We start from the raw sequence: 26,619 nt of genomic DNA, 5'->3' as shown, positions 1-26,619 counted from the left end.
AAGTAGGTGATTCCATATTTCATTCTGTCCAGGCACTCACGGCAAGGCATGGTGCTTTATTTGCCTGTCTGTCCATCCACCCATCCATCTTTCATCTTATAATAAGGATCCAGAGGCGTGGTGCTTGTCATGGATGTATACTAACATGTGCATTTGAAGTGAAAATGAAGTTGGACCTTTTCTGACCAAAAATTAAACTTATTTGAGCTGATTTGTTTGATAATTTTCCACGAATTGAATAAGTTACATTTGCAGCTCCAGGGTTTTGCCAAAAATAGATTTGAAGCACATATCTAGTTCCCAAATGGGCTGGAAATTACATCTGCTGCAACTATTTAAACTTGTGATAAAACTGCAGATATCACTTTAGAAGTGTGCAATAGTTTTTCAACATAATTTTGTAGGTTTGCAAGCAAAAACGTTTGAAGACTTTAAAAAACCATGCTCAGTTATACAATCATACAAAAGTGGGTTTTGTCTCTACTGAGCTAAGCAGTTGATTCCCAATAGTGACCCAAGATCTGTGTGTGCACACCCACTCCTGTTCCCACAGAGGCCATCACTCTGGCACGTGTGCAGTCACCCTTGGTTTCCCAAGTGGACGCTTCCTTCCCTGGGCGGAACAGAAGCCACCTGAGGGCAAGTGCCTTCTCGAAGGCCTCCCAAATGCCATCAGCCTATCAAGCATTCTAGGAGACCTCACTTTGTCCCGAAGAGTTAGGGAGCCTTCTCTCACTGCAAAAAGCATCGATATTATAGGACCGTGTGGAGAAATACATGCTTCTCTCCCTAAAATGTCCTGATTTAGACTTCGAAATATCCAGTAATAATATGAGCCTAGGCCCACTGCAGCCCAAACAGGGATCAAAGAAAGGGCCTCAAGGAAATATAATATTCCTTGCTTCTTGCTATTAGTTTGCTCATTGATTTTCCTAGAAATACGTGTTTCAGTTAGTGAATACATTTTTAGCAAGCCAAGGTTTGTGTTTTCTTAATCTACTAATACGAGAGCAGTCTGTGTTAAGGCAGCATTATTGGATTTGGGACTAGAAGTTTGAGGTTTGCTGGCTTCACCACTTATTGGATTTGTGACCTTGAGCAAAACTCTAGGTCTCATTGCTTCATCTGTACAACGGGGATAAATGACATCTCCTCTTGTCCAGTATAGCTCAAACCTACTTGATTTTAGGACAATATGCAAAACCTATTTGTTAAAATAACAAAATGCTGGAGAGGGTGTGGAGAAAAGAGAACTCTCCTACGCTGTTGGTGGGAATGTAAACTGGTGCAGCCATTGTGGACAACAGTATGGAATTTCCTCAAAAAACTAAAAATTGAATTGCCATATGATCCAGCAGTCCCCCTCCTGGGCATATTTCTGGACAAAACTATAATTCAAAAAGATACATGCATCCCTATGTTCAAAGCAGCACTATTCACAATAGGCAAGACATGGAACAACCTAAATGGTCATCAACAAATCAATGGATAAAGAAGATGTGGTGTATATGTATATATATATATATATATATATATATATATATATATAAAATGGAACACTACTCGGCCATAAAAAAGAATGAGATAATGCCATTTGCAGCAACATGGATGGACCTAGAGATTATCATAAGAAGTGAAGTAAGTCAGAAAGAGAAAGACAAATACCGTATGATATCACTTATAGGTGGGATCTAATCTAATCTAAAATATGACACAAGTGAACTTATCTACGAAACAGAAATAGACTCACAGACGTAGAGAACAGACTTGTGGTTACCAAGGGGGAAGGGGGGAGAGGGAGGGATGGATTGGGAGTTTGGTATTAGCAGATGCAAACTATTATATATAGGATGGATAAACAACAAGGTCCTATTGTATAGCGCTGGGAACTATATTCAACATCCTGTAATAGACATGGCTAGGGTGAAGAGTAAGCTGGGACAAAGTGAGAGAGTGGCATGGACATATACACACTACCAAACGTAAGGTAGATAGCTAGTGGGAAGCAGCCGCATAGCACAGGGAGATCAGCTCGGTGCTTTGTGTCCACCTAGAGGGGTGGGCTAGGGAGGGTGAGAGGCACACACAAGAGGGAGGGGATATGGGGATATATGTAGATGTATAGCTGATTCATTTTATTATAAAGTAGAAACTAACACACCTGTTCTGTTTCATAAATACGTTCATCTGTATGATACTAACTTAAGTTTTTATTTGTAGCTCTTCACTTATTTGAGAATTAACAGGTTGATTCAATTGTGCTTATGCCTAGACACTTTAAAAATAAGGGCACACTCAAAATGAAAACTATGCCTATGCTATAGACTCGTGAAGCTTGGGACTTGAGTAAGTTTTGCAGCAAGAAGGCTTTGCAGTGAGATCCTGCTCGCCGCCACCTGCTTGTTTGAGACACTCCAGCGGCATCCCGCTGCCATCAGAAACAGAGCAAGCACCTTCTTTTCCTGGATTTTACAGTATCTCATAATCTGGGTATCACCTACAGAGATATCCTAAATTTCACACTACTTCCCGCCACCTGTTCTCAGTACTTGGCGACTCGTCTGGCCTCCTCCTTGTATCCACCACCTGCCCCTTCCCCATATCGTGATCACAAATTTGCCTTTGCTTCTCCTTTGTCTGGAATGTGCCCTTTTCCCTTTCCCTTCCTTTCCTAATACCCATCTTTCAAGTACCAGCTCAAATCCCCCCTCTCCCCCAAATTCTTTCCTGCTATAATCTCCAAATCCCAATGACTTCATTGCTAGGAATTCTTACCATGACCACAGCTAACATACATGCCTTGGTAGACATAGCTATCTCTCAGACTGACAGTCCACCCACCCACCCACCCATCGGCCTATCCGTAGTTTACAACTAGATCATAAGCTATTTAAGTTCACAATTTTGCCTTTTAGATGCCCACACAGCACCTAGAGCATGAAAGATATTTAATACTTGCTTCCTGATTGAGCTCAAGTGATTAATGAAAGAATATGTGTTTTAATTGAATAAAGGGGCTATGGACCATTAAGTGCTAAAGAAACAAAGATGAAAGGGACATTAGGAGGGGAAAATGCCAGATAGCTTTTATTTTTCTATCAGTGAAAGTAGAATCTTTCGAGAATAATTCTTTGGCTGTTGGATCGGCCTAAGGTCCTACGACTGGCCAATTCAAATTAGGCCTGAAATAGATTTCTCTAAACAGCAACAGTTTGAAATAGGTCTTCAGACTGAGGCCAGAATGAGATGTTGGTCTCACATCTCAAGTGAGAAATCAGTGCTTCCTAAAAGCCTGACATGCGATTTCCTGATTCCAGGACCCCCATCCCAAGTGGCAGAGCCCTTTTTCAGTGTAGGGACTTTATTACAGTATCATCTATTCATATAGTCCCTAAAATAAGAAGAAGCAATAGGTGGACGGCACTTATTTATTCTGAACTCTGAACCCACAACATTGGATTTGAAAGCTTAAAATTTAAGCAACTTATTGCACTAGAAACTTTCTTAGCCAAAGAACCATGGGCTGAAAGTTTACTAAATTCACTAACAGTTTGTTTTGCTGAGTTTGTGACACATCTTAAGTATCCAGGTGGGATCACTTAAAACAGAAATACTCTATCTCAAGACAGGGAGCCTCCAACCCACAGCCCCCTTATCACCTACCTGTAAGGATCTTAGTGTGCCCTGATCCCCTTCTTCCCATGGGGAAGAGGGTCTTCCTAACATGACCATGGGAATCTGGTGGGAACAATTCCATAGGAACTATGTGGGCTCAGAGAATGGGGAAGGGAAGGAGCTGTGAAACCTGGGAAGAGCCAGGGGGAGCTGACCCGGGGGGCAGAATCCCAGGCAAGACTGGCCCGCCTACATGCTGACCAACTGACTGTCTCTGGGGCCCAAAATAGCCTCCCTGCAAGGCCTGCATTTCTTTCACTCTCCATGCTTTGTCGGGGCTGCTTGGAATTCCACCAGTTAGAGCAATGGCTTGGCAGGGGCTGAAGTGAAAGTCTGTGTCGGGAGAAAAGGCATTCACTGGGTGCATGCCGCAAGGAGGAGGGTGGCAAGTACAATAGTTGTTTATGGGGCACAGGTTTTACAAAGCATTATCTCGTTTAACTCTCACAGCAGCCCCCGGAGGCAGGATGAATAGTATTCCTATTTTACAGATGAGGAAACTGCGCTTTAAGAGCTGTTAAGTAACAGCTGGGTAAGTGGCAAGACTGGGATCCAAACCATAGACTGATCTGAATGTGTGAACGTGAGCTCTTGCTTGTTGAAACTCCATGATTTGCTCTGTGCCCTCCTTCTGCAGATTAGGGGACCCGGCAACCTGGGAAGAGACTCTAGCCCAATAATATTGTGAATTATATCTCAGTTCTATCAGGGTTTACATAGATTTTTGTGGGCTAGTCTGGGAGCTTGATAGCTTGATTTGTAAGATGGTTTCTCTAGGAAAATGTGTGACTTGCTACCAAACTGGTGGAATATAACCCCATTAGATTACAATAAATTGTGGATTACCTGCAATAATTTAAGAATGCCCAGTGTTTCTTCTAGTTGGTTTCCGGTCACATAGAAAGCCCACCTTTTCAGCCCAAGGTTCTTCATGTTTAGTTTTAGTTTACAAAGCTACCAAATTGCACCACACGCTGTACCTTTACTAGAGAGTACGTTTCATGAGGACAGGGGCTTTTGCCTGTGTACCAAGGATTCCCTAGCACCTAGGACAGTGCCTAGCACATACAGGCACACATTAATTACTTGTTGAATGAATACGTGCTTTTAGATCACAAATTTTTAAAAACCATCCTCCTGCCATCATGGAACTCTGGCACTTTGGACAAGCTGCTTTACATCTTTAGGCTTGGGGACCATAGGAGTACCTTTGGGCTCTAAAATGCTATGACATCTGTGCGTATCACCTTCTAGTTTCGCTTTCTAGATGCCTCAGGCCTGCTCTAATCGCCCTTTGGAGAAGATATGGGTAAAAAGCAAAATAAAAAAAAAACCAAAGATAGTGAAAGGGAAAAGTCTTGGACGCCCCCAAAGGAAAAATCACAAGTCTTTGAGTTTAGACAAGTTCAAAGTTGCTACAGGAGGCAGCCACAGTCCGTGAACTTTACTGTCAACCTCTAGGCAGACAAGTGAGCCAGTTATGAATTCTACTTTGTTGGTTCAGCTCATGATAATGGTAGGAACAGAATTCTGGCTGTTTCATTTATATTGGAACCAGCAAAATACACGCAACCTCAAAGGTGTGTGTGTGGACAAGGTGCAGTCCAGCCCCCTTTCAATAGCACAGAATGACTCAAGGTGGCATGAACGAGCCTTTGCTCAGTCATTAAGTTACAAGCATTTGAAAAGAAGAGGGACCAGTATTTACGGTACTTTCTATTTTCAAATGAAACGAGTGACTGAATGTTTTTCTACATAAGCCTTAACCAGTTGCATGGCGTACAGTGCAGGATATAAATGTCAGCATGTTGACACTGGTTGAGTGTTCAAAGTCTGCACATTGTCATTATTCCTCCTTCCCCACACTGACAGCTTGCTACCGAATTGAACATACCTGGAAAGGAGTCAGTTTGGCTTAGAACGCAGCTCACTTTCTCTTTGGGAACATTTCTCTTTCAAGGATCTATTGGGTCTTCCGATAGGTAAAACAGAATCAGTTGTGTTCTGCTGGTTCTAATGTAAACACAGTGGTCAGAATCTTGTCCATTGATGACTTAGCGTCACTTTTGGAAAAGGGAAGTGATCTCCCTTTCCCCAGAACCCCCAGCTACCGCCGTCCATCAGTAGGATTACGGCTACCTTGCTTGCTTTGTGACTGCCTGTACCTTACATGAGGCACGGATTTTCTTAGGGTATTATCAAGCCATAGGGATTCAACCCTGACTACACATTAGACTCGCTTGGGGAACATCTAAATATCTAGATGCCCAGGCCACGACCCAAACCAATGAGATCAGAATCTCTCCTGGTGGAGCCCAGCATCAACAGTCATTAAAGTCCCCCAGGTGAGTCCAGTGAGCAGGGGTCTTTTCTTATGAGTCTTTTCCCAAAGGAAGGATAGGGTGGAATGTGCAGGTGTGCGGGGGGGAGGGGGGTTCCGGGGGGGGCAATCTCACGGTCATTGGCATTTTGGAGTGGAAAGGTCTTCCTTTACTGTATAGTTGTAAACTGTTCATTGAGTTCTGTAGTAAGTAATTTGTCCAAGGTCACAGAATTAGCCCAAAGCAGAGCCAGCACCAGGAGCCAGCATTAAATAAGCCTAGGTAGACAGGATACTGATATGCTAATTAAACCTCCATGAATTAATCAGCTTCACAATCAGGCACAGTCATTTTTCTCCCCAGAATGTCTTGGTTAGAAAACTATTACCTTCCACTGTGTTCCTGTTCCTCTGACCTAGGCTGCTTGAACCAATGAAAAGCCACTTACTCAGCCCTCATGGGTACAGTTCTGAAGACAGTGGCACTAAAGGGCATTTTAAGTTTCTGCTGCAGAAACATTGTATACGTTAAGATGGAAACATTGTATACGCTAAGATGGAAACATTGTATACGCTAAGATGGAAACTCATGGTTGAAACCAAAGCCTTTAAAAATAGGTTTATACAACTAATGGACAGAAACTCTTGGAACAGTTCCTTCAATTTCAAGGGATCAACTGTGTTCTCTTTCCTACCCTAAGTCACTCTTGAAGTCTTAATTTGCCTTAGAAAAATGCACTTTTTCTTTTCCCTGGGACTTCTGGAAGACGGTGCTTTAATTGTTGTAATTAAGTATAAGATAAACACATCACATTTCCTGGGCGATTTTTAGCCCAAGGCCATAGGTTTGGGGGACTCTAGCATACAGCTGACTCTGGGACCCTTTCTACTGTGCATGTTTCAAATGCAAAATAGCTTGAAGGGTAACGGGAGTGGTGAGTGGTTACGGTGACGCTCACTACTGCTTTAGTTTGGGGTTGTGCAAATTCTCTGCTGCTACCTTTGTTAGCTACATACCTCCCCAATAATCTAACTTGTGATGAAGCACACTCTGCCTTATGCAATAGATAAACTTCTCAAGAGTGGAGGGTAAATTATATCAAATCATAGCTGACGTGCCCTGATAAACTGCTAAGACATTTTTGAGAGGCAAATCACAGACTCATTTCCTAATATTAATAACCTGGTCTTTTCTTAAGAGTTAACATTGTCATGTGTGGAATGAACGATGGTTTGTTTCTTTTCCCCCTAGCCCCAGCTAGCACTATGTATCGTTGTCTTTCTAGAACTGGAACTTTTCTGAACAGATTTGACACTGCCCAGATGCTTGTTCTGGAAATCAAGGCCCTTCTGTGTTTTCTCCGACTCTGGCTTGGTTTTGTGAAACCTCAGCCTCTTCCCTTGCAAGGGCAGTTTAGGATGGAGAATTCAGCACAGCCAGGCACACCCAGAGAAAGAGGGCTTTGGAAGAAAAAAACAGAGGTGTGTATATGTGTGATGGGGAAGCAGAGGAAAGGGGACAACTCCGTGTTCTCCTACGGTGGTGGTGGTGGTACTGCTGGGGAAAACAGCTGTTCCTCGGAACGCTAAATGAGCAGCAGAAAAATGTTTGCCCCTGTGCGGGGCAAAACCAGCGCGTGCCACATACAGACTAGGTGTTGGGGTCCTGGGGCACCAGTCGGTGGCTACGAACCGCGAGGGGGCGTCGGCGCCAGCGCGGCTCTGCCCTGGGTCGGGAGGCCACACTGCGGTCGGGGCTGACTTGGGGTGCGTGCGAGCGGCGGGTGGCGTGACCCCCGCGGGGAGGGAACGGTTCTTACAGTCACTGCTCGGCGCGAAGGGCGCGCGGCGGCGGCCGAGGGAGCGGTCTTCGGCGGGCGCCTCGGGAGGCCTCTTACCGGCGGGCAGCGGGAAGGCGGACGCGGTGTGGAGCAGCACCAGGCAGACAGCCACGACATCCCATAACTTCATCTTAGAGTCCCGTCCGGCGGCGGCACCTGGGCGGGCGGGCGGGCGGGCGAGAGAACCGGGGAGAGCGCGTTAGGCCTGGCCGCCGAGGGCCGCCGCGCTGCCCGAGGCGCCTCGGCCCGGCGGGTCCTCGGGGCTCCCCTCCAAACTCGGCACCGCCCTCCTCCCGGACCGCGGCAGCCCGGCGGTTCCCCGGGCACCCCCCCCCCCCCCACACACACACATCCTCCTTCCTTCCCAGCCGCCTGCTCGTCCCCGCTCCTGGGTGCGCCTCCCTGGCGGCCATCCCACAAGTGCCCTTCTCTTCCGCCACCGGATCCCAGGGGTCGGATTTTCGAGCAGCGCCGCTGCCCCCGCCGGTACCAACACGACGACACCAGCACTGGCGCGCAACCCCCCCCTTCCCGGCCCCCGTTTCCTGGGGGGCGACCGGGCAACCCTCACCCTGTGCTTCCCGCCCCGTCCAGCAGCTCCCACAGGCCCCGGGGAAGAGCCCTGGACCCAAGCAAGAGACCAGCCTTTTATTTTAGGAATAAAATCAAGTGCGGGACCGCCGGGGGGTCCTGATCCTGCTCTCAGCTAGGCGGAGGCAGGCTCAGCGGCACCACTAATCTCGCCCAAGCTTTCCTCCACCCTTTTTTTTTTTTTTTTTTTTTTTGCGGTACGTGGGCCTCTCACTGTTGTGGCCTCTCCCGTTGCGGAGCACAGGCTCCGGACGTGCAGGCTCAGCGGCCACGGCTCAAGGGCCCAGCCGCTCCGCGGTATGTGGGATCCTCCCGGACCGGGCACGAACCCGTGTCCTCTGCATCGGCAGGAGGACTCTCAACCACTGCGCCACCAGGGAAGCCCTACTCCTCTCCTCCTCTTCCTCCTCCTCCCATTTAACTTAGTGTTTTGTCGTCGGAACAAGAAGTTAGTAGGGACTTGGAGACTTTGGGGCTGTCAGGGGAATATCTGAGTTAGGTTACTTCACTTCCCAAAGCTTCAACTCGGTTTAAAATACTACTTCCATTTCTTAAGGTTATGAATATTAACACAGGAAAAGACCTAGCCAAGCAAAAAGTAAGCGCTCAATAAGTGCTTTAGCGTTACTGTTAGGTAGGGATTGCCTTTGTCTTGAAAATGTTCGTGGTGTCCCCGAACGCCCTCTTTATTTTTGCAGTGTTGCGAGATTCTGGCCTTAAATCCCTTCCCCTCGCAGAGGAGTTGCGAGCTCCCCACGCCCGGTCACAGTCACTCCTGGACAACTGCACCCGGTCCGGGACGCTACAGAGGAGTACGGGCACCAGAAGGACTAGACCAGGAAAGGGCGCGCGGTGGGGCTCAGGTCCTCTGAGTCAGGGGCCTCCGTTTGGTCTGTCCCTCCGCACACCCCTAGAAAGGAGGGTCACGCAGCAGGGGGCTGGTGAGAAAAAGCCCCCCTCAACTCGGGGCCAAGCCCCACACAATTAGGAGGTGGCGGGAGACCCGGGCGCCTTGCGGTGCGGTGTTACCCAGTGCCTTCCCAATGCCAGTGTTCAGTTTCCAAGGGCTACGACACTCATGCAGTCGATTACCCTCTTTCCTCCAAATAAAAGGGATTCTTAGGAAAATCTCCTTGAACTTTTTCCGTGGGAGAGAGTAAGAGTTTCCAGGTAAAAACAAAAACTTTGGCCCCTTTCCTCTCCATTAGCAGCCAGGAGCGCCCGCCTCCCTTCCAGCAACCGCCCCCCATCTCCACCCAGAACTCCCGCCCGGCTTCCGGTGCAGGCCACCCGGGGAAGCGTTTCATTCGACCGCCACCTCCCACCGCTGCGGAGGCGAATGCATTTTCCATCCTTTGGGCGTCTGTTTGTTCGCTATGCAGCTGTTGGGCTCGGGGAGTCTGTAGGGACTAGGAACTCCGAAAACCTGCAGCTCCGGGCGCCCCATGCCCCGCTGGCTGATTTACAGACCCGGGGAAAAGGAAAGGTTCTGGGTTGGGGCGCGGGGTCCCAGGCAACACCTGACCCAGGCCGTGCAAAACAAGCCCAGCGAGGCGCTCGAACAGAGAGGACTGGGGAACGCGAGGCCTCCCGCCCCCTCGCCCAGGGCCCGCTCGCGGGTGCGTGCGAACTGGCTGGCGGCCCTGAGGGGCGGGGAGGCGCGGGGTTAATGCGCTATCCCAAATCGCGGTGGCCGCCAGCAGGAAGCGACAAGAGGCACCAGATTTCCCTTCCGCATTAAGAGGGTTTTTCCTTTTTTTCCTGCTTGGCCGACGGAGGGCTTTTTAAATTGGATGTGGAGATCCTCAATTAGAAGTGTGGCGAAGCTGGCAAAAGAGTTCAGCGGAAAACTCCCCGCCTCGCCAAAGGAGGCTCCCGACTCCGGTTCCCGCCCTCGGCCGGGTGCGGCGCAGGCCACGAAAAGAGCTCTCCCACCTCCCCCGGACGGGGAGGGCGCATTCTTCCCTCTGCGCACCGCCGGGGCAGGCTGCAGCCGGAGCGGCTCTTTAGTTCCCAGTGTTTGCTTGGCGCAGCAAGAGGAGGGAATCCGGCGGCTCGCATTCACAGCGGTCCACGCAGAGGTTTTTCCCACACACCCCCCACACCCCGCGGGTTCCCTGATGGTCTCTTTATCGCTTTCTTAAAGTACATCTGTCCGACGTATTTCTGCCGCAACCGTCCGCCTTTGCTACGAGCGCGAATTGCGGAACGCGCTGCCACGTGCGATAACCAAGCTCTCCTCCCGAAGTCGGCTCCGCCAGGTGCCCCCGCACCCGTTCTCGTACCCTACAGGCTGGTTCCCCTCTACACCCAGGACTTACGCGCCCGGCAGGGCAAAAGGGGAGCGTCGCGGACGCCGGCACCTGGTGGTCCCCAAGTCCAGGGCGGAAAGGACGTCCCAAGAGCCAAAAGTGCCGGCAGAAGCCGCCGCTCGCCGTGGGGCGCTTCTGGGTTCCCAGCACCAGAGGGCACCAGAAACCGCCGGAGTCCTGGAGCGCCCACGCGGCTGGGGCTGCGTTGTCATTTTAAGCATAGAACCGATGAACGAGCACTCCCCTTACAATCCTTCCCCAAATGCAAATTACACCCCCCCCCCGGAACTTCGGATGTCCTCACGAGCATCCCTGTTTTTCAGGCTCCTAGCCCTCTTCAGCCTCACTAATTTTTCTCTACCCACCTCACTTAAGCTGGTTTCTCGGCAACCTGCTTTTTGAACTCCCCCCCTTCCCCGCGTCACAGTGACAGCTTCAGCGCGTGTGAGCGCTCCCGCCGCCAGTGCCCCCGCGCCTTCTTGTGTCTGGCAGGCTGGGAGGTTTGTTTAGGCTTTGCCTTCGAGATCCAGGTCTCAGGAGGAGAAAAGGGAGGCGGGGGTGGGTGGGTGGCGGCGTGCTGTAACTCGGGGGCTTTCTTTTGGGATAGGGACAGAAGTTGCTGAAAAGATGAACTGCTTTTCTTAACTGTGTCTTGTGTCCTGGACGGACGGAGGACTTATTCTGTCGGGCCCAAGACCAGAGTAGGAAAAAGAATGAGCGCCGCCTTCTGCAGACAGTCTGGGAAGGGGTCTGTCTGTTAAAGGGCCCGAGGCCGTGTGCCAGACCCAGGGGCACCCGAACCCCTTGCGAGAGTGGGCTGGCGACGCAGCGGGCTCCCCGAACACCTGACACTTGTTGAAAAGGCGACACTGTCCCTGAACGCTGCCGAAACGAAGACGTGGCGAAACTGTGAGGGCGAGACCTGGTCGCGGCTGGGCGGAAGCCCAGCAGCTCCCTCTTCCAGGGCTTTGCGGGAAGAGGTGCGTGTGTCAGGTTAGCAGCAGCATCTCTTCCTTGGGATACTTAAGTGTATATTCAAGATGGTCTAGATGGGTGGGATGGGGGCGGGGAGGGAGGTCCAAGAGGGAGGGCATATATGTATACATATAGCTGATTCACTTCACTGTACAGCAGAAACTAACACAACACTGTAAACCACTTATACTCCCCCCCCAAATATACTGCGGAAGAGTGAAGTGCGCTCTAACACATCCGCAGCAGGGCTCGGAAGAGTTGTGTTTGTCCCCACCAATGAGCAAAAGTGCTGCGAGCGCGGGGCTGGGCAGCTCCCCCGGGGCGCGCACGTCGGCTCTAAGGGCGCGTGTGCCAGCCCCGAAACTAGGGAGGCGTCAGGAGGCTGGGGGTTCCGGCGGGAGTCATTCCCCGCCCCGAAGAGGGTTCGTTTTCACCCGGTGGGTCTGGAAACCAAACGACAGCGAAATCAGCCCTGAGGCTGTGTCAGGGTGGTGGCGGGGGTGTTACTGGGGGAGGTGGCACAGAGTACAGACGAAAGTCATTCAACCCATCACCGAAATGGCTTAGGGGAGACCTTGAGAAGGTTCAAGAGTCTGCTCGGGGCGGAGGCCCTGGTCCTGGACTGTTCAGGAAGCCCGTCTCTTATGCTTGACGGGGATGATGAGGTGGGATATCGGGCATTAGGACAGTGCCAGCAACCGGGTTCCGACCAGGGCTAGGAATGTAGATTTGCAAGACCGCGCCGGAGGAGGTGAGCTCTCTATTTTTAGGTTCTCAGCACCTTTGCAGCAGTCCCTCCTGGGGCCTACACTTTCCCTTGGAACAGACCAAACCCAGTTACACTCCCGTTAATGATATCTATGCAGCTGCGCGTCCACAGAGAACCCAACTCTGGTCGTGGTAGGTTCAAAGGCGATTCCAGTCCCGCACCTTCCCGGGACTTGACGGAAGAGCACCTCGCCGAGTCGGGGAGGGAAACTGCCCCTGTCGGATATGCCCGGGTCCAGAGGCAGCAGGGGCACCAGAGATTTTTGCCCACGAGGAAAGGCAACCTGCCCCTCCGCAAACCCAGCCTCTCCCCGGTTCCACTTCTCTCTCTCTCTTCTGCCCTCTCGGCGCTTCGGTTCCTTCTAGTGTTCCCTCTTTCTAGTCTCACCGCCTGCTCTGGGGTGCAGCCGCGCCCCCTCTGTCTCCAGCGCCGCACAGGCCGACGCACCCGCTGGCGACTCAGGCGCCACCCGCCCGCTCCCCCCAGGCCCGCTCCGCCAGGCCCGCTCCCCTGCTTACCTCGGATCCGGTCTCCGCAGACCTCCAGTTGGACATTAACTCCAGGTGCCCCAAGTCCCAGCCAGGAGACCCATCCGGGCCGAGGGCAGGAGCGCGGAGCCCCGCCCGATAGGTCAGGGGCACGAGTTCGCAATCCTGAGGCTGCTCGGGGCAGCAAGGGCGCGCAGGAGGCGGCGGCCAAGGCTCCCGCCGCCACCGCCGGCGCCGCCGCCGGCGCCGCCGCCGCCGCCGCGAGAAGGGCGAGGGATGCAGACAGCTCCCCCGCCGGCTCCCCGCACCCCCAGAAGCCGAGGTCCGAGCAGCCGCCGCTGCCTTGGGTGGGGGGTGACAGGGCTGCGCGCGCCGCGCTTTTAGCCCGGGCTGCGCGGGCGGGGGGCGCGGCGGCCGGTTCAGCGGCGGCGGCCGCGCTCTGCGCCTTCTCGGGGCGCAGCGCCTGGGAGCACGAGACGCGCCGGGCTGATGCTGCCGCCGGAGCTGAGGTCTGGCCTGGAAATCCGAACGAGACACCACGTCAACCGGCGCCGAGAGTCCCGTGAAGACATGAGGGCGCCAGGAGCGCAGGCTGGTCCTTGAGAGCCCGGTCCGGGGGGCCGGGTGGGGGAGGGGAGGCGCGGGGCCCCGTGAAGGGAGGGGTCTAAAGTCAGCGGCGGCGGGGAGGGAACGGAGAACAGTGAGGAGGCGCCCGAGCTCCCGAGGCGGGGGCTCGGGGTGCGAGTGGGTGACGCGAGGCGCCCCTCCCCGGGGTGCAGGGAGAGAGCGCTCAGCGCGTCGAGACGCTGCCGGGCTCGCGCCTCCTCCTCGCTGGGTAGATCCGAAGGAATGTGCGGAGCTCTGCGCAGACGAACCGAAGGGAGCAAATCCGAACTTGACCGCGGCGCCCGCGCCCGGCTTCGCCCTCGCGCCTCGCTCTCTGAGCCGGGGCTCTGTCGGGTAGAGGGCTACCCTGGGCTTTCGTCGCGCCTGTCGAAGCCTCTCCTTCCTCCTCGGGTGTCTAGCCCTCTGGCTTTTCTGCAGGGCAGAAGGCAGTGGCGAGGAGAACAGCTGCTGGCCGGAGTTCTCCTAGCACTGCGAAGGAGAGATGTGCAGCGGCCCGGGGAGGGAAGCCGAGTGTTTGCCAGGGCACGCTGAGAGTGGGGAAGAATTTATAGGGCTGTCACTCCGTGACGTGCCCTCCAGTGGCTTTTCTGATTCGCTTTCTGACCCAAACACACATTACTTTAGTCCCCATGCTAGGGCCAACACGGTCTCCAAATATCTGCTGGCTGAAGTCAGAGGCTTTGCATATCATGTATTACAGGGCAGGCAATGAAGAAGGCTTCTGAGGCTGGCCCGCTCCTCAGTCCTAGGCTCCATTTTCATGCTGTTGTAATATAATACCAGGCGTAGGGTAGGCACATACATTCAGAATCCCAATTCCAGAGGCGTAAGATCACTTTATCAGGAACAGGTCGGGGGAGGTTGGACTAAAACCTGCTTTCATCCAGATTTTCGAAAATGCAGATGGAAACCTAAGCGAGCACTCCCTTGGGTGCTGCGTTTCCAGTGAGCAGGGGCCCAGCGCCTATGCCTGTTATCTGTGAGACCTTTTAGGAATTCCTTTTGTTGGTTTGCTTACCACCAGAAGCGCCAGAGCCTTCTTTCGTAGAGGACATGAGGAGGGCAAGTCCTTACACACCCTGCACATGGCTCTCCCCATAAATCCGTTTCATTAACCCAGGGCATGAAATTAGCTCTACCTTTAAAATAATATACTGTGTAATGTATGTCTTTGCTAAGCAGAAACCTGTTTTCCGGAAGCCACTGGACCTGGATTCAGTGGGACCTCTTTTATTTTATTAGTTGGGGCCAGGGAGAGCGTAAACAGGCTCAGTTTACATCCATGTACCTCTTATTTTACGACTCATCCGGTTGTTGGGGAGTACATGTTCCTCGAGTAGCTGATATGGACGATAGACAGGGGGAATGTGTGTGGCAACGTGGGGGGGAGATCCTATATTATTAAACTTCTTAAAAGTCAAAGATCAGCTACTTTGGGGGTTTGTCAGTGAAGCTAGTGTGGGAGGGAAATTGTTCTTACTAAGGTTACTGTGATTTAAGATTAAGCGGAGTGAAAATCAAGTCATCCAAACATACCTTAGCTGAAATGAGGATGCTACTGTAGTTCCGCTGAATGTGACATTTGCTTCTTTGGTAGATTACAGTAGAAATGTAGATGGACTTGGAAACGGCACGAGCTTAATATTTTTATCCTAGTTGAACATTGTTTTGGGAATTCGAAGGCGACCGTAGTCAGTGTTCTTACCATGAATGATTTCATCATTTTCAGAAGGCTTTTCGCTGAGGGTGGTCATGCCTTCCAAGCACCTGCAATGATTTAGTGCTCCTTATGTGCCAGGCGAAGTGCTAGACCCTGGGAATTGTGCTTGACTGGGCTTTTGGGGGGGTTGCAAAGCACAAATACCACTGAGTTTACCCTATGTAATGGGAGTTCCCTGTGGAAGGAAGGCTGACCGGAATCTCCACCACTCAGCCACGTGTCTCCGAAAAGCCTTCCGGAAAGGCCACCCGGCCAGGCCTCACGAAAACTGGATTGAAGTTCAGGAACTGGAAGGTCATTCAGGATCCGGCTCTGTGACTGGGTTATCTTGCTGCCCCCTGAGCCGTAGGCATCTGCCGTCCCTTCTAACAGGCTTAGCCGCCAAGGTGATTCAGCTCCTCTCTCTCTGTTTTTCTCTGGGTGTCTCTTGGCTTCTGCTCCTGCTACCAACTGCTCAGCTCTCTGTTGATCTCACATTTAAACTCCTTTAGTGAAAGGATCTAATTGGCCCTGCTGGGCACTAACTAGGTGCTTGAAATGGACTGAGCTTTTGGGTCAGGACATACGGGTTACTGGATACCCTGCAGCTCAGCAGCCCTTGGTCAGGTGCTTATTCCCGGGCTAATCACCCATGTTCACGTTGTTGGGTTACGTGGTTCAGAGACTGGCCACCTTCCTAGAGTTCCTTCTTGCCTTCCCTCCACAGGAGTTGGGCCCCCAGAAGTAGCCGTGTTAATGGCAGGCACTTGGAGTTTAACAAACCTCTGTCTACTACAAGACTGAAGGATGAATAAGATACAACTCCTGGCTCTCCGTACGCTTACCATCTCTAAGGAGAGGGAGATGTGGACACAAGTAATCATAGTGTAAAGTGGTAAATGCTGTGACAGAGGTATATATGAGGTGCTCAGGTCTGATCTTTACATGGCCAGTGAAACCCTGAAGAATTGCAAACACGTACCCATGCCTAGGCCCTATTCCTGGGCAGTTAAATGAGAATTTCTTGGGTAGTGGAGCCCAGGAATTGGTATTTTGTCTTAAGTTGTTCCAAGGGCACCCAGGGTTGAGGTATTAATTAGCTTTTTTTTTTCCAGTGATTATAATCATTATCATTATTATGATTCTTTTTGAGAGCAAAACTAAGAGGCTCACCTATTTTGATAGGTTCTAGGACTAAGACTCTTCCAAAATATTAAATCCTTTTGAAATACTACTAATTATCTTAAATAGTAATATAAAGGAAAGTACAAAATTAATTTAAAGAAAATACTCCTAGTTTTGAAAGAACATCTATTTGCATGGTTACAACATTCAGGTGACTGCAGAAGAGGTGAAAATACCTAAAATTTTTCAAGATCCCCGACCGCAAAGCCCAACATTTAAAAGTACTATAATTGATGCTGACAAAAATCTCCTCAGACCTTCACAGACAATGAAAAACAAAGCTGCTTCCAAAGCGAGTGCCAGGAAGCAAGCATTTGGTGTCTTGGGGACAAGGGGATGGCCTGATGTCACCATCTCAAAGCCCCCTAATGCTGGAAGTAGGGACCCCCCCCAATAGCTCTGCGGCTCCATCTTCTCGTTTCTCGAGGAAACAAAGATATGTTTGATTTGAAGCTGTCCCTCAACAAAGTCCAGAAGAGAACCACTTCCGCTCTGAATAGCTGGATTGTCCCCTGATAAAGTAACAACACCACACTGCTAAGAATTCTCACAGGGTCCCTAGGTCTCGGCCTCTTGTCTGGAAAACCCTGCCAGAGAATCAGAAGGAGAGAAGCAAGTATTGTTTAAGCATCTCATCTCCTCTTTGAGAAAAAAGTTTCATAACCTTACTAATTTCCCATTTCACTGTCATCCTCTTCATCAGAACTTATTGTGGGTCTTTACCTGAAAGATGTCAGGATGATGGGTGCTCTCTGTGCCCCAAGATCTTACAGTCCGGGGGAAGAGAAAACACAAACATAAAATGATTTAAAAAAACACAGGGTATCCTGAGGCTATGGGCCTTGAGTATGACCGTATTTGGAACTCAAACTGGGCCCTGATTGGGGTAGGTAAGCAGAGAGGCCGGGGAGCTGAGGGGGGCATTCCAGGCTAGGTGGAGGAGTCTCTGGGGACTCAGTGCTGAATGCTGCGGGTCAGCCTTTGGCCATTCACAGAGCATCCTCCCGGAGCTCCCAGTGGAGCTTTGCAGCTGCTTTGCCTAGAAGGGCCAGGACCCGGGTCCCTGGACTCCCTCATAACATGGGTCATGACGGCTGAAACCGAACCCATCACTTGAGCAGGGCAATTTCCTTTTCAAAGTCACCACTTTATTGGGCAGGGATTTGTTTCATGCTTTGCTCACTCTTTCACAGTCATTTTCACCAATGATACAATTACTCATAAGGGAAAGATAAATGCGCTATCCTTCAGACCACTTAAAAAAAGAGAAAAGAAAAAAAAGAACAAGGGAAAAAGGGACTATTGGCCTCTTTGTAAAGAGTAAATTGTAAAGTAGCTAAATTCTTTGGAGTAAATTGTTCCTCATAAGAAATCAATTCTGACATTGACGTGGTAGATTTATCAGTGATTTCCAGCAGTTTCTTTTATAGGGATCAGGTTGTCTAATTATCCATAACTTTGTTTTTGGTTCTTAGGATTACTTTATGGGACCCTTCGGGTAATAAAACTTTAATCAGGTAAGAGGGTTACAGACTTTGTTACTCTGCACATTGTCTCGTGGCTTAGATCTAGGGGTTGGCAAACTTTTTCTGTAAAGGGCAAGCGTTTTCTGTAGATATAGTAAATATTTTAGGCTTTGCAGGCTACACAGTTTCTCTTGCAGCCACTCAGCTCTACCCTTGTATTGCAGAAGCAGCCATAGATAATATAGAAATGAATGGGCACAGCTGTGTTCCCATACAGCTTCATTTATGGACACTGAGATTTGAATTTTATGTCATTTTCACGTCATGAAATACTATTCTTTTGGGTTTTTTTTTCTGCAGCCATTTAAAATGTGAAAACTACCCTTAGCTCTGGGACCATATGAAAGCAGGTGGTGGGCAGGATTTGGCCCGAGGGCCATAGTTTGCTGACTCCAGTTAGGTTGAAGTTGTAACTCTGAGGAGATGTATCACCTCTAGAATTATGGAATTCCAGAGCTGGGAAGCCCCTGAGGCTTCTAGTCTAATCTCATTTTACCAGGAGAGAAAACTGGCTCAGGGAGGGTTAAGTGACTTATCCCAGGTCACTCTTTGAGTGAGTGACACACCCTTACTATCGAGAAAACATGGGATCAAATGACTTCACGTGTGTGTGTGTGTGTGTGTGTGTGCACGTGTGTGTGTGCATGTGCGCGCGTGCGTGCTCCGGTGGCAGTAATGGGGAGTACATGGGGGATGTGTTGTATCATTTTTCTTTCAAATTGGGATTTAGTATTCTTTGTTGAGGCAAGAAATGAGTCCAAATACAAGGAAATCAATTGGACTCTTTATTGGTGGCAGAGGTTGACGTCTGGCTGAATGGGGAGCTATGCTCTAAAAGGCGGCAACTGACTTTTTTTCAACTTTGAAAAGAAGTCAGTTGCCGCCTTTTAGAGCATAGCAGAGTTCCCAGGCCGAGCACTGGGAACTAAATAGATTGCTAAATAGATTTTTCCCCTCCTCCCTAAAAGGCCTTTATATTTCTGTGATTGGCTCTTAGCAGATACACAGGGTCTCATCACAAAGGCACAGAGATGTGTTGAGAAAGAGGGATTTGAGTGGGGAATCAAGACACCTGCATCCTGATCCTTTTGTAGACCGCCTCGTGCTTGTCGCAGAGCTTCTGGAGGCTTCCTAAAGATGTGAAATCACAGGCAATAGCTAGAGATACTGCCAAAGTGCATGGTTGACGCCGGGGCAAGGACTCAGCGTTTGGACCTTCAAGCCAAAACATTCCAAGGGACCACTTTGCCACGTATTAATTGCATAACACAGACTTCAATCTAGTCTTCTCCTTTTGCCTAAGATAGACCCACTATTTGACCATTTCCAACTTTGGCAACAAAACAAGAAGACAGCCTTCTCTTCTCTGCCATCATACCCCCGCCCCCATTGCCTTCTCCACTTTTCCTCAGTGTGGGAAAACAAATTAATCAACTAACGAAGCCTCATCAATATTTACGGAGTTAGTAGAAGCAAGTAGTAAGTCAGTGCGAATTTTGTGGTTTCTTAGGTGTTTTAAGCCACTACGCAAAGCAAATATCCTTCGTTGAATTAGCAGCAGAGCCCAAGACTGGGAGGCGGCTCATTTTGCATCCTAGGCACCTCACTTGCCTCACCTCCTCCCAATTAGCAGAAGTTTCAAGTTGAGAGCCCCAAATCCTGGGGCCTAGTTACGAGGAAGTCAACCCAAGGGTCAGGCAAATCGAGTTGGAACTCCGTCCCTGACAGGCTGCAGGAGCTTAGGAAACTTCTAGCATCGCCAGCCTCACCAATTTTTCTCTTCTTCCTTGTTGTCTCCGTCACCGGGATACTGTGTGAATAGATGAGATGATAAACCAGACTTTCTGAGTTCATTAATGACTCCCTGGGAATAATTTATATTACGCGTATACTTTCCGGCCACTGGGGTGCTGTTTGGTAAATGACTGCCCTCCTGCAGTGCTCTAAGTGGAACCCTAGTGACCGGAAAGAGTTAACACCTTCCTCCAAGCAATTCGCTTACTCCTGGGGCATAATTTACACTCTGATCTGGCTGACCGGTATGTGAAGTGCTTGGCATTCTTTGAGAGAAAGTCAGCTTGAGAAATGTAAAGAATTAATATTACAAAAAGCACATTTGCAAACCATTCTTTGAGGGATCCATCATGTAACTTTTGCAGAACAACCCCTAACCATAAGTTAGGTCATTGTTATCCTTTTCAGAGTCATTCTCTATCCAGTGCAGGATCAGTGCGTAATATACCCAACATGAATTTAGGGAAGCATGTATTTGTAGAATGATTTCACTATTCAAAAAATAATGGATGAAAGGTTGGAAAGTGCATTTTAGACATCCGAGTAAAAAACAAAAGATAAAAGTAAGGTAAATGTAATAAAGCATCTGCTTTAGAGTGTTGAGTAGTAGCAATATTACCTAAATGAAATGGATTACTTTTTTATACAAACACAGGAGCACTGACATATTAGGATGTGGCATCCATTTCAAAATGGTCATCGGAGGAGACTTTCTGTGTATTCTGAGAAGAAGCTATTGCTCAAAACACTTTTATGACATATGAATGTGTTTGTTCATTCATCCGACATAAATCGTTTAGGCATCTCTCTTCATAAGGCCTTGTGTTGGCAGTTGTCAAGGGAACTAAAAAGGCATGAGATAGCATCACCATGTTCAGTGGTGGCAATTGACTGGAATTTGAAGATGGGTTTAATCTGGGGCAAAGACCAAACCATCTGAAATAAATTCTAGTGATAGAGGTGGGCTAAGACCAAGAGAAGGTAATTTAGAGACTGCTCTTCTGGTATGGCCTGGTGGTTAATTGCAGTGATGGGCTCTCTGTAGCCATGCTGTTTGTCCTGTGACTTTGCAGATGCTCTTTTACTATAAAGGTGGTGTCCATTTCCCCATCCCTTGAATCTGAACCGGCACTGTGACTTGTTTTGGCCAGTAAAGTGCAGTGGTATTGAGGGTGTGCCACCTTTGAGCGTAGGACCCAAGAGGCTAATAGGTTTCCACTTACTCTCTCAAACCTCTGCCATTACTGTGAGAACATGCTTGGGCTAGCCTACTGTAGGATGGGAGACAGGTGACAGCTAAGGTCAGCTGAGAGCCAGCTGACTCCTACCCCTACTGCCCCCACCCATGTAAGTGAGCCTAGTAAGATCAACAGAGCTGCCTTTCTGACCGCTCCAGAGAGATGGGCAATACGTACTTCCTGTTGTATGCTACTGGGATTTTGTGGTTGTTACACAGCATTGTTATGGCAACAGATAACTGATACAGCTTGCAAACTGATTCCAAAAGAGGAACTCACAGTGTTGAACAGGAACAACAATGTTCCTGGATTTTAGTGGTGTCTCCAGGTGACTGTAGGAGACAGTCACCTGGAGACACCACCTTTATTTTTGGACGGCTGGGCCTACTGGATGTAGCCTTTACGTTCTTTGTTAGGGTTTTGGAGGAGCTGTTACCCCCTAGTTTGCTCCTTTTTGATTCAGCAACTTTCCCTCAGCTTGTTTAAGGTTTGAACATTGCTGGAATTAACACAGCTGTTTGTGTTTACTTCTTTGCTTGTCTACTTCTATCACATGAGATGTCAGCCCAGCTCTCGGAGTCTGGTAATTACCATGGAACCAGGCAGCAGAAGGAGCAGATAAACTTAAAACATTGAGTTTTTTGGGTGACAGGGAGCCAGGAGCTCTGAAGTCCTACAATGAACCTTTTATCATGGAGCACCCATGCCTTTATTTGATGATGATAGTGGGGTGAGTATAATTTTAATTTAGAACTCTTAAAGGAATCTTTATAGACCAGCATCTTGCCTCTGCTTTGTAACAATGCAGAGATTTATGAACATGGCATACCCATGTTGGCTGGAATAAAGTTGGCATTGTATCTTTTAAGGCACGTTTTTGGGGTTCTGTGAAGTGGTTTAAACCAAAGCCACAAAAATGAGAAAAAATTTATTTTCAGATGGATTTTAGTACTGCCGACTCCTCGCATTTATATGCTAAAGATGCATATTTTTTAAAAAAATCCATTTTAACAATTAAGTGGTTTAAAAATTTTCCTCATGATTCATGGAATTTCAGGTTCAACTAGTTTTTGAGCACAAAATATGTACTAGGTATTGTATTAAATGTTTGTATATATATTTTCTCACTTAGAAATATATTGTTCATTAAATATTATGATACAAAGATCAAAACAAGAAAACACTTAAGAAGTAAAATGATGTGTTTATTTTATATCTGCTTTTTATATTTGCATAACCTTGGTTTACATAATATGGTTGCCCATAATCTCTCTATAGAGGAAGTCTTTGTATGTTTAGCACCAAATTTAGCATGATTCATTGACACTTCTGTGATGGCCACTCTCAGAAGAAAAACTCCTGTATCCTGGCATGACTGGGATGTTAGTTTTTTCTTTATGATCGAGGGACTGTTTCATCAAAACATTGTTTTAAACAGATGTGTTCTGGTGTTTACAGAAGGGAGAATTTAAGCCAGACTGATTAATTAGCAGTTAGTCAAGATGTTTCCCTGCTCCTATCTGGGTAGTCTGGGGATTATGAAGCTGTCAGTAGGTTATATTCAGATGATGAAAAAAATGACAAACAGCAAACCAAAGTAAACCAAACCTCAGATCACTGTGCTGGGATATAAAATATGGTGTCCTAAAGGCTCAACATGGTTTTTTATTGGAACATGAGGGGTTTTTTTTGTTTTTTTTTTTGAGTGGGCGTGATAGGACTAACACGGGAGAGCAAACTTTTTCTGTAAAGGGCCAGGTAGTAAACATTTTAGGCTTTTTGGGCCATAGGGTCTGTCACAGTGACTCAACTTTGCAATTGAAGCATTAAAGACAATAGTGTAGACAATAGGTAAATGAATGAGCACGACTGTATTACAATAAAACTTTACTTATGGATGGACATTAAAATGTGAATTTCACGTAGTTTTCCTGTGTCACAAAATATTACTGTTCTTTTGGGGTTTTTTCCAACCATTTAAAAATGCAAAAAATATTCTTGGCATGCTGGTTGTACATTTGGACCATGGTTTGCCAACCTTTGGACTAAAGTGAAGAGTCTTGAATCCATTTTAATTTTGGTTCTCTTTGTTTTTTCACACAAGACTAATTCTTTTAAAATCTTAGTTTCTATATTTGTAAAATGAGGGATAATAGTTGCGCTATTTCTTCCCAGGATTGTCGGCAGGATTGAAAGAGGTAATGGATATGAAAGTATTTTGAGGAATGTGACGTGCCATGCTAATCTAACATACTGACTATGTTGTGATTTATATCAGGAATGTGTTTGGTTACAAGTAGCTGAGAGCTGGATTAACAGTGGCTTAAGCCATAAAGACATTTAACATTCACTTACCTGGATGTGCAAGGCCCCGGGATTGGTGCAGTGGCTCCATGATGTCATTTGAGACGTGATGTTTGTGTTCTACATTCTGCTAATATCCATGTGTCAGCAATACCTCCTTTCATAGTGCAAGATGGATGTCCTAACTCCAAAAGTCGTGTTCTTACAGGACAGTGTCCCAAACAAAAAGGACAAAGGGAATGGAGAGAAAGGACATCTCTTTCCAGCCCTTTCTCCTTTTATCAAGGAGGAAAATCTTTGCTAGGACTCTATATGTCCAACTGGCTCATATGTCCAAACTAGCCCAACCTCTAGCAAAGGGGAAGAGGACTGATATACTCAGTTTGTAGACCAACCATGAAATCAGCTTTGGGGATGGAGTAAAATGCTGCCTGAATGAATAGTCAGGGTCCTGCTAGCAAGGAAGATGAGGGGGCAACTCATGGTTTCTACTGCATTACTTTCTTCCCTATTACAAGTGGTGTGGCCGGCGTCAGGTCGGGGAGTAGCTGATGAGCTCATTCCTTAGGAATGCTCAGATGAATCCTCCAGATGCCATACAAGCTTTCCCATAGGCATCTACAGATGGAGGGAAGGCTTCTTTGAGGAAGCAGTGTTTGGTCTGAGAACTGACATGTAAATAGGAGTTAATTAGGTGAAAGGTAGAGTGGGATGGAAAAGGCATTCCTGACAGAGGTACAGCGTGTGTGTTGACCTGTCCATCTGTCCAGTCTGACCATCTACCCATCCATCCATCCATCTTTACAAAACAATATAGTAACAGGTGATCACAGGGCTGCCAACAAGTAGAAATCAGCTGTTTTCTAAGTCTGTAAGGAGTTAGTCTTCTAACTCCTCTGGGAGACCAGAGGATTATGTTTTAAAAAAAATCCTCAGAGAACATTAAGAGGTTATTTTAAGTAACAAAGACGTGAGACAATTTCAGCCCTTCCTCTTGCTGGAATGGGATTTGCATGTGTGAACACCTAGAGGCAGCTCTTCCAGGTATCAGCTGTGCTCTATGTTCCCCCCCCTCCACCGTGGAAATGGTGCAGATTGAAGAGGGTAAGACACATGCACCAGCAGCCTAGCGCTGCTTCCATGGGAACTACAATTTGCACTTAAAAATTGAAGCAAAATCCTGCGTTAACAGGGGAATTTATCTAATTTTACATGGAATTACTTTTTCCTAGAGCTTTTAGGATCCACCAAAAAGTAAAATTCAATATTAAAAAGTGGGAATTAATTGGTATCTATTTTACATAAAGAGACTTTACCATCTCATTGTAACCTCTGAGGGTAGTTACTTGTACTGAAATCAGGGGTAGTTTGTGGGCTCGTTTTTAGTGATTAGCAGGTTATCCATTTACAGCTGTTGTCAGATTAATGGTAAGAGTTCTACTGAGTTCACAGAACCTTGGTATTAAATTTATACCTGGAATGAGCTTAGAGATCCAATGCGGCTCTCATTTTACACAGGAAGAAATTGAAAGCCAGATAGGTTAAATGACTTTTTTCAAGCCATTTAAAAATTTATGCCCCAACTCACTCCCCAGGCTTGTGTGACGGCTGTGCCAGTAGAGGACAGGCTAGACCTGGGGTCTTCTAACTCCTGGTTCACTATGAGGGACCTTGGAGGGTGACTCTGCACTCAAATCCTTGATATTTACCAGCTCCATGACCCTGGAAAAACTGTTTAACCTCCCTTAGTTTCACTTTCTTCATCTATCAATATAAAAGGGGATAATAATTGTATCCACCTCATTGCATTGTTGTAAATGTTACAATGCCTGAGAAGAGTCAAACCTGTATTAAATGCTCAGTAAATGCTTTGCCAACAGAAAGAGGACAGAGTGACCGTAGGTCAGTCCTGAATGGGACTTCAAGAGGCATGGCAGACTTCCCTGCTTTCTTAGGCCCCTGGACTCTACCGTGAGAAAACCATGTCCCTGGCAGCCAATCATCCCAGAGAAAGGAGACAGATGGGACACATCTGAACTATTACGACTAATGTCACCATGCACGTTCTTCTACAAGTCTCTTTGTGGGCATCTCATTTATTTCTTTTACGTGTGCACCTAGGAGTAGGATTATATTAAAAGCAACCAAACAGCTTTCCAAAGTGGTTGCACCATTTTACACTCTCACTAGCAACGAATGAAACTTCCAGTTGACCTGCATCCTCATCAACATTTGATATTGTCAGTCTTTAATTGTAGCCATTCTAGAGGGTGTGTGATGGTATCTCATTGCTGGTAGCCTACTGAGTTGAGAAAAGTTTCTGGCTTGTTTGAAGACTTCTTCTAATACTAACTTCTGAGTCCTCTGTTTCACTCTCAAGGATGGAGCTCAAAAAGTCTGACTAAGCCCAGACCCAGACTTGACACTCAGCCTTGCTCATTGACACCGCCAACTGGAGATTGGCCAGACCAAGCACCACATACCCCAGAAACACTCAGCCAGGTCACTGGGTAGTTGGTGAACCTTCCAGGTGGCCACGCTACTTAGATGCGAAAGCTCCTTCTCCTAAGTAGAAGGTGTATCTGTGAATGTGATGTGGAGGTATTGAAGATCTTTTCTATACCTTCTGTGTATTTAATGAACAGCAAAAATTCACCCTTTTTTGGTGGACTAAATCACATTGCACGTGTGTAGCTCGCAGAGGAGGAGCCTACTCAGGGTTTTGCAGGGGGTGGCGAGCACAGGATGCTCTTGCAGTCACTTCAGGGAGCTTTCTAAATCATCTTCCTCTCCCTCTGCTCCCCTTTCTATTTGTACTTTCTATCTCTGCTGTCTCCCGTTCTTTCTCCTCTCTCTCCCTTTTCTCCTCTTCCTCCTTGTTTTTCCTCCTTTCATCCACTGAACAAGAGTTGAACAAAACATATGAACACAAATTTGCAATCACCAGAAAAACTCAAAGCCCTGAAATGTCATGTGTATACCCTAATCCTGGATTTGATACAGACCTGCTCTATTTCATAGATAATTTTAATATGTATATTATTGAGTTCTCTTTTGTCCTGTTATTACTTCATGTAGTTATTTCCATATTTCCAGATAACCCTCATAATTGTGATTCCTAATGTCAATAGTCCATTGTATTAACACACCATCCTGCTGAGCCATTTCATCCAGTAGCTATACAATATTACAGCGTATGGATATGGGAGAATTTATTAGACCAATCCCCTTTCATTGGACATTTATATTACTTTCAGTTTGGAGCATTAGTGATA

The 26,619-nt window shown here is 47.8% G+C and overlaps 1 protein-coding gene across 1 annotated transcript in view; it reads right to left on the bottom strand.

The window, feature by feature from the left end:
* The window catches only part of GDNF (glial cell derived neurotrophic factor), a 28,829-nt gene extending 15,320 nt beyond the window's left edge, over window positions 1-13,509 (bottom strand). The window contains exons 1-2 of the mRNA XM_004265987.3: window positions 13,002-13,509; window positions 7,816-7,992 (exon numbers count right to left, since the gene is read on the bottom strand). Of these exons, the coding sequence (XP_004266035.1) occupies window positions 7,816-7,966 (151 nt within the window). The 5' untranslated portion in view covers window positions 7,967-7,992; window positions 13,002-13,509. The remainder of the gene's footprint in view (window positions 1-7,815; window positions 7,993-13,001) is intronic.
* Window positions 13,510-26,619: the final 13,110 nt, after the last annotated feature.

This window comes from Orcinus orca, chromosome 3 (genome assembly GCF_937001465.1).
Source record: "Orcinus orca chromosome 3, mOrcOrc1.1, whole genome shotgun sequence".
NCBI classification, from domain to species: Eukaryota; Metazoa; Chordata; class Mammalia; order Artiodactyla; family Delphinidae; genus Orcinus; species Orcinus orca.
The sequence above is the reverse complement of the archived record's forward strand: the minus strand, read 5'-3'. Positions and strand labels throughout refer to the sequence as shown.